This window comes from Gallinula chloropus (assembly GCF_964237585.1).
Source record: "Gallinula chloropus genome assembly, chromosome: Z".
In the NCBI taxonomy this organism is placed as follows: domain Eukaryota; kingdom Metazoa; phylum Chordata; class Aves; order Gruiformes; family Rallidae; genus Gallinula; species Gallinula chloropus.
In genome coordinates this window covers 58404235-58412174 of record NC_140089.1, presented here as the reverse complement: position 1 = coordinate 58412174, position 7940 = coordinate 58404235, and the positions used below count along the sequence as shown (strand labels likewise).

Below are 7940 nucleotides of genomic sequence, written 5' to 3'. Positions count from 1 at the left end.
TCTTCACTTCTGTGCAGGACATACAAACCAATTGTCAGGGTAACACTACAGGACCACCGTTCTATTCTTAATTCAACTACAGACCAGCCACCTTCAGTTGAAATCATGTCTCTGGAGAAGTTGTGCTCACAAGTTTTTCTGAACACATTTGTCTAAAGATCTTCCATCATATAAACAGGTTCGCTGGGACTTGTCAATTTCAACAGGAAGAATAGCTGGTTTGTATTTACACTAGCAGAAACAGCTGTAACCCTGATTTCAGGAAAATTCATTGTCTTGGAGATTCAATGATCATTGCATGACCAATGTTGTATGTAGCAACACAGAAAAACTACTGTTCATTGAAAGACAAAGTCTACCCAATAAAGTGTATATTCTAAAACATGTACTGCTTATGTGCTAACAGGAAACGCCTTGAAGCATCTTATGAAGCCCTACAGACACAGTTCACTGTATGTTTTATGTGACTGGGTTCTCATGGAGAAGGGAGGGACTTGGTGTGCCCCATGGAGCCCCATGGGAAAGCCTCCCTGCCCCAGCAGATAAAAAGGAAAACAACCCCACAGGAACTGACCAAAACCAACCCCTTCCCTTCCCTTCCCTGTGCCACAATACAGGGGGAAAGGAAGCAAAATAATGAATAAAGTGTGCTAAGAGCAGAGGGGCATGGGTGTAAGATCTGGGGCTGTAAGATCTAGTCACACTTTCTCATTATCTGACTGATTTAATTGTATGTGTAGTGTAACAAATTAGGTTACTTTGTGTTGAGTCTGTTCTGCTCATGATGCTGATTGCGGAATGATCTCTCCCTGTCCTTATCTCAAATCCTAAGCCTCTCAATGTATCTTTTCTCCCCTGTCCAGCTGAAAAGGGGAGTGGTCAGTGACTTTGGTCAGCATCTGGCCTCCAGCCAGGGTCAAATCAGCACAAAATCCTCAATTCTATCAAAACCACAACACAGAATTAAAAGCCAGTGTGCTATGCAACCACCACAGCTGCCAGTAAGACTACTGGTTCACCTCTTATCAGAAGTTGGGGGCTTACAAAGCAGCCAGTGACACAGAGTCCAAAAGGAGCTGTATGTTTCCAACACACTGCATTGTACTGACACATCCCCTACACAGCATCTTAAGCAATTCAAAAAAGAATGACACTTTTAACAGGAGTTTTAAAAGCAGTCTGCGATGGCTTCATGAATATTTACATACCACTTTCAAAAAGGTTAGAAGTGTTATTCCCAGAAGACATGAAAGACTGGCAAGCAGTTATACCTTCCGGTTTAACATGCCCTGGCAAATCACTATCTACAGAAAACAGAGCATTTCAGCAGCCTGAAATAAGCTACATACTTAAACTCTGGAGAACACCACTTTAACTTGTAGAATTGTCTCCACCAGTAAGGCACACGAGACAGACATGTTTCCCACACGCTAAATCTTTATTGTGCGAATGTTCTGCAGAGTATTTTATTACCCTTTGTAGACACACATACAAAAAATAAACATTAACAGTGGCTAGATTGATGGACAACACATTAAATCTAGTTGGTGGTAATTTGTATGCATGCATTTAACTGTTGTGTTGTGAACATCTTAGCCAGGAGGCCAGCCCAGCTGACGACCACCCAGAACATGGAGATGCACGTGATAGACCGACTGCCCACCCTCAGGCCCTTCATTCACAACCATCCGGAATCCATTGGTCAGGCCCAGGTTAGCAGCACACTTCTTCCCAACAATCATTAAATGCCCAAGGAGCTGGAGGAGAAAAACAAAAACAAAACAAACAAAAAAACCCAAACAAACAAAAAAAAAAACAAACAAAAAACCAAACAAACAAAAAGAAAAAAAAAAAAAACCAAACAGAAAACACACACAAAGGGGAGAGGGCAGGAAGGGAAAGAATGAGTGCAGAGAACCACTCAGGTAAGCCAGTCAGAAAATTCTGAGAAATTCAGCTCCTGCTCCTCAGATTGTTGTCTGTCTGCAGCTGACACATTCCAAAACACACCATCAAGAGTAACTTTTTTTTTTTTCAAACTAGGTAGGAATGGACTACAAAGCTGTCACAGAAGCTAAGTTTATGTCCTTGGTTACAACCCCTGATATTTCTTCAGACAACAGACAGAAAACTTTCTTACCAGGTTTACAAAATATATGACTTATTTCTAGTTACAAATTAAATATTCAGCACCTCTCAGCTAACTTTCATCTCTGGCCTGCCACAAATGCCAGCCCTGTATCAGAGTCCATATGACCGCACAGAAACCATGGAAACAGGCACCAAGACCGTGCTCCAAAGCAATGCCTCATTTTGCATAGCAAACATGTACCCAGAGACACATTATGCTTTCTATCACTCCTCTCACTGAATCTCTTCAACTTGTTCCCATTCTCACCTTGAGGAAAAGGATTACAGTATCCAAAAATCTACTTTCTCTCTTTAATGTATCAAGAGGAAAGGGAAAGATTCTAGTAAATTATGAAGGAATTCCAGATACAGTTAGGTGTCCGTGAAGCTTCCAGAGTACTTACAGATTCATCAGAATCTTCTGCTTCAGATAACCTCACAATTGGCTTCTTAGGGATCACAAGGAAATGTGTTGGAGCTTGGGGTGAAATATCATGGAACGCAAGGCACTGGAGAGACAGCAGAGAGTTAAAACCTAAGTTGCTTCAGAGAAAGGCAAGAGGTTAAGGCAATCAATATACCCAATTGAATGCACACTTAAGCAGATTAGGATATACTCCAAACATCAGCAGGCATGTTGTTTTTTCTTAAGCGATGCATTAGTACCTCTAAACACAAAACACCAACTTACCAAGACCTGCTGGCATGGGAAGAAATAAAGAACCTTATTCTATGTTATGTAAAAGCTGGAGTTTTCTCAGCATGTTAATACACAATTAGGGTCATGATCTCGTCTTTCTACAGATGCTGACAGCTAACAGAGCTGGTGGTATGCATGCCTATAAAAAGCACATTTGTGCTTATTTCACCGTTTTATAAACATCCTGTTCAAAAGAACATAGGGCAAACAGTTGCTAATAGTTTACCAGTCCCTTCTGAACAGTGCCTTGCAAGAAGTGAGGCCATTTCGACAAACCTGCAGTGATGTGGTGAGAGGCCATGTTACAGTTCTCTCAGCAGCACGACACAGTCAGGAAAAGATTATTCCAGTGTCCTAAGGCTGGCTCTTCCTCAAGCATTTCACACTGAGGGAAAGGCATCGCTTTTGAACTACGAAAAGCTGCCGGCAGGACATAGTTGACTCCCAAATAATTTTATGCAAGCATCCAAATTACTACCAATCAGAAACCGCAGGCAGCACCTACTGACATCCAATACACCTCACATGAGGAACTTCCAAGACATAAGAGGAACAGGAGAGAAAGCAAAGACAAAGAAAAAGGAAGCTGTGCCTCTGTGTGCACATGGCCAGCCACAGCACCAGGACTTGCTACTGCACCCACCACGATTTGCAGATGCGCACAGCAAGCATTCACTGTGCCACTGCTAAGCAAAAGGGCATCTCTGATTTACCCATCACATTTAACAGCAAAGCATCTCTTAGTTGTTGGTTGAGTTATGCCACAAGGAGTGCATACTTACAAACACATACATTACATATTTTAATATATTTCCCAGTTGCTTTGTTATTTGTGAAATAATGAAGTGTATTTGCTCTGCAACTGTAACGCTTTTAAGTTACGCTACAAGAACCAGTAGCCTTTGGCAAGAGGAAAGGTGGTGAAAAGCCTGAATTAACAATGCTTTAATTTGCCTGCCTCCCCTCTGTCCTATTTTAAGCTAGCTTTAAGAGCAGAGTTTTAAATCTCTGATGAACTGTTTGTTTCTCCCAAAGAAGGGCAGTGAGCAAAGAATGAATAAAATACCTCATTACATGCACCCAATTAAATAGAGTTTTGAATTGATCAAGACCTGTGGCAAATAATTTTCTATGGGACAGAGAGCAGAAGTAGTATCAAACAAAACCACAATCACAGCAAGTCACAGAATCACTGGAGGTTTATATTAAACTAAAACAACAGTGATTAGCTTTAATTCCACAGAGACTTTGTACTTTTTACTATCTCCTTTTCTTTGCATGTCAATTAATAATTAAAAGTCCTTCCTACATTTCTCTTTGTAACATTTCTAGCAGCCTCTAAAAATACCTTCAGTCAACAAAAGTAAATGCGATCCATTACAGACAACTAAACTCTAAAAGCAGCTCTACATTTCTATGTATGGTAAAAAAACACAACCGAAACACTATGGGTAAATTACTCTTCCAGTAAATATGCTGCATTAGTGGCAGTCAGAGAAGCTTATATGCTCTCAAATCAGCCATGCAAGTCAATGGCAACATTCTCAATCCAGCACAGCACTCAGGTTACACTGCTGAAGTTGGCACAACTGAGGAAAAACCTCAGCGGCTTTGACCCAGGTAAAGAAAGGATGCACATGCTACACAAAACCAAAGCAGTGACATATGTATATTTTTCACAAGCTGATTAAAAGTTCCAATATTCTTGAGACTAGATGGCATCTGGAAAATGCATGTATCTATTAACAAGGCACCATTCCACACTATGCATAATTATAAAGCACACCCCAAGACTTTTATTGAGTTTCTACTCCCTCCACACTGCAGATGATCCCTCATTTCAAAATCCCCTTTTAGTGTTCTGTATTTCAGTTACCATCAAGAAAAAACTAAAACAAGGGAAGGGGGGTGAAGGAGACTTCTGGATGCTGGTTTCCTTATGTTTTGAGAGATAAAAGCTGCACCTTTCATAAAGTAATGCCTTAACTTGGTTCCTAGAGTGCTGTGGTGCACCAGCATCACTGAATGCTCCCAGTCCCACCCACCTCACCACAGAAACCACTTTCTGCAGCCTGCAGGATTCCAGTTACAGACTGCTGTGAAGAGCTTTAGAAGTTAGTCTTATGGCCAAAACTCAAGACAAGTAGTAAATTCAGCTTACTGCTCCATGGTAGAAGAGAGGAGGAACCTTAGCTGGGTGCAGTTTCCTTTCCCCTCTGCTTAGCAGTCTTTGGAAAGCTTTGTAACCATTTGCAGGTTTGGGTTTGGGAAAGGCCCTCCTCTTGTCCCAGGACCTTGCCATGACAAACCACAACCAAAGGTTTACAAATGCTGGAATGCGCTCTTTGTAGCTTTGTTTATTGTTCACAGGAGCAGAAGCTGTGATTCTCTACGCTTCTTCCCTTGTAGGCACTACCTCTACACCAAAGCCGGACACGCACAGCTTTGCCATCCCCACATGGCACAAGATCCCCAGGAGGCACAAGACCTTTTTCCTACGTGCCAAACCCGCTCGTTACGGCGCACTTCAGACACACAGGCCCAGAACCCACACGCAGATTGCCCGCGGTTTCCTAGAGCGGGTGCGAACCCGGGCCCCCGGGCAGGGAAGCCTGCGCGGCCGGCTACGCCAAAAGGCTGCGACGCGGTGAAAGCCGGCGGTCACCACCTACTGCGTCAGCGTCGCAGCCCGGCCTCCACACGCAGCCCGGGGCCACCGCGGGGCTGGAGCCGGGACGGGACGGAAAGCCCAGGCACGCCTGTGTCCGGCGCCTGAGGGCTTCGGGAGGCCGCGGCAGGGTGCGGAGGAGCCGCGCCCGCCCCGCCGCTCTCCCCAGCACCCCAACGGCACACCCCGACCCGAGCGGCTGCGAGCGGGAGGCGGCCGCACACCGCCCGCACCTGCTCGTCCTCATAGATGATACTGGCAGGGATCTCCTTGCGGATGATCTTCCCAAAGATGGTGTCGCCCCCAGGCCGGGCAGCCTGCGCCCTGCTGATCTCGTCCGCCATGACACCAACCCCACGCGAAGCCCCAACCGTCGGCCTTTGCGCAGCAGTTCCTCCCGCGGCCACGCCCCCGCGCAGCGGTCATTGGGTCACCGCACGACGGCCTACACCTCGCAATTGGCTCTTCCGCCCGTCTCTCTCCCTTGTTCCCGCCCGTTCGGTTGGCCCGCCCTCGACGACCCGGAGCGGAGGGATGCGAGGGGGGGCGGCGGCGGCAGCAATAACAGCAGCAGAAGCAACAATAATAACAACGCCGCTGCGGCCTCACAGCACGCTGCAGAGGGGGTAAGGGCCCAGGCCAGGCTCTGGCAGCCGGAAGCACTCCTTCTTGCCGCACCAAATCCAGCCCTCCTGCTAATCACACTGTTCCCAGGACAGGCCAGGATGCTGTTGGCCTTCTTGGCCACCTGGGCACACTGCCAGCTCATGTTCAGCCGTCTGTCAACTAACACCCCCAGGTCCTTCTCCTCCAGGGACCTCTCCAGCCACTCTGCCCCAAGCCTGTAACACTGCCTGGGGTTATTGTGACCAAAGTGTAGGACCCAGCACTTGGAATGTTGAACCTCATAAAGTGGCCTCTGCCCATCATTCCTGCCTGTCTTAGTCCCTCTGCGAAGCCTTCCAATGGATAGCAGGGAAGTGATTGTTCCATTACACTCACCTCTGGCAAGGCGTTGAGCATTGTGTCCAGTTTCAGGGCCCTCACTACAAGAAGGACGTTGAAATGCTGGAGTGTTTGAGTCTAACACCGTATTTTGAGTAAATCGTGCACTCAAGGACTATGAGCTCTGTGGAAATAAAATGACTTCTTTCACATGTTCCAGTTCCTCCCCCCCCCCCCCCCCAATCTGTTAGGTGAATTCCTTGCTTGTCTCTAATTGGTCATAAATTCAGGCAAAGTAGTTCACTGTAGCTAGTTCAAGCTTCGCCCATGTCCTTGAAGAAAACCTGCTGAAACCAAACTTGTAGTTTGGATCAGAATCAAGGGGTAACAGTCTGCACAAAACTTACAAAACAGAAGGTTACTTGCAGTGATAAGAGGAGCCATCTGACTTCATCCCCACGACCCTCAATGACCACCACCAAACAGCAGTGCACAGGCGCAGTTGGGCAAAGTTTATGGAAATCACTTCTTGGAACTCATTTTAATATGAAGCAGGACAAGTTATGAATATGTACTGGTGTATGAAGTAACCTAATGAATAAGTATCATTGAACTATATATAACCAAGGAGAACTGCCACGTTAGTGTGCACGTCCGCAGTGGAGCAACACCCCGTGCACCCAGCTCTGAAACCCCCCACCTGACGTGAAGTCGATTCGGACTGATGGGACACCTCAGCTCTCTGGTGGTAGATAATGCAATCTCTCTCTCTCTTTCTCACTCTTCTCTCTTTCCTCCCCACCCCCCACCTTCTCCTGCACGCTTGTTGCAGGCTAAATAAAGTGACTTAAAACTTGACTCCATTTTGAGTCTTAATTCTGTTCCTGAGAATTGTGAAGACCTCTTCATGATAAAGCACCTAATTAGACATCATTCACGGTTAAGCCCAGCTGCCCTCAGCCACCCAGAGCAACCTGAGGTCAGTTGGAATGCAAGAGGGTTTAACCTCTGCCAATGCAGTCTATCTGGTTGTATATTGTGACAGGGAGATGGTGCTTTTTAGTCTTAAGAAATCACAGTGATTCTGTGTGAGGCTGAGGGGAGACGTGATCACTCTCTACAACTACCTCAAAGGAGGGTCTAGAGAGCTAAGGCTCTGTCTCTTTTCTCAGATAACAAAAGATAGATCAAGAGGAAATGCTTTCATATTGCACCAGGGGAGATGTCAGTTGGTCACTAGAAGAGTCTGTGCAGGAGGTGGGACATAGGGGGACATAGCACATAGGAAGTCTGCACCCAGCTGTCTCTAAGAGCAGAGTTTTAAATCTCAGGTGAGCTGTTTGTTTCACCCAAAGCAGGGTGGTAAACAAAGATAAATGACAAAGAATGAATAGACAACTAAACTTGAAAAGCGGTTCATAATTTCTACATAGTTTATTGAAAAAAAAAAAAAAAAAGAAATTGGAAGGCAGGGCTGCCTTTCACTCTTCTATTCTT

At 45.7% G+C, this 7940-nt stretch overlaps 1 protein-coding gene across 1 annotated transcript; it reads right to left on the bottom strand.

Moving 5' to 3' along the window:
- Nucleotides 1–1417: 1417 nt before the first annotated feature.
- Nucleotides 1418–5887, bottom strand: HINT1 (histidine triad nucleotide binding protein 1). Its single transcript, XM_084278083.1, has 3 exons — nucleotides 5732–5887; nucleotides 2535–2639; nucleotides 1418–1757 (listed from the first exon to the last, which is right to left on the bottom strand). Exons 1-3 carry the CDS (start codon nucleotides 5840–5842, stop codon nucleotides 1593–1595), a joined length of 381 nt encoding a protein of 126 aa, XP_084134209.1. The 5' UTR covers nucleotides 5843–5887; the 3' UTR covers nucleotides 1418–1592.
- Nucleotides 5888–7940: the final 2053 nt, after the last annotated feature.

Excerpts from the sequence above, each read along its gene's own strand:
- HINT1 (XM_084278083.1), bottom strand. The coding sequence starts at position 5,842 with ATGGCGGACGAGATCAGCAGGGCGCAGGCTGCCCGGCCTGGGGGCGAC. Across the intron at positions 2,640-5,731 it reads TCATCTATGAGGACGAGCAG|TGCCTTGCGTTCCATGATAT; the intron begins GTGCGGGCGGTG and ends CTGTCTCTCCAG. Across the intron at positions 1,758-2,534 it reads CAGAAGATTCTGATGAATCT|CTCCTTGGGCATTTAATGAT; the intron begins GTAAGTACTCTG and ends TTTCTCCTCCAG.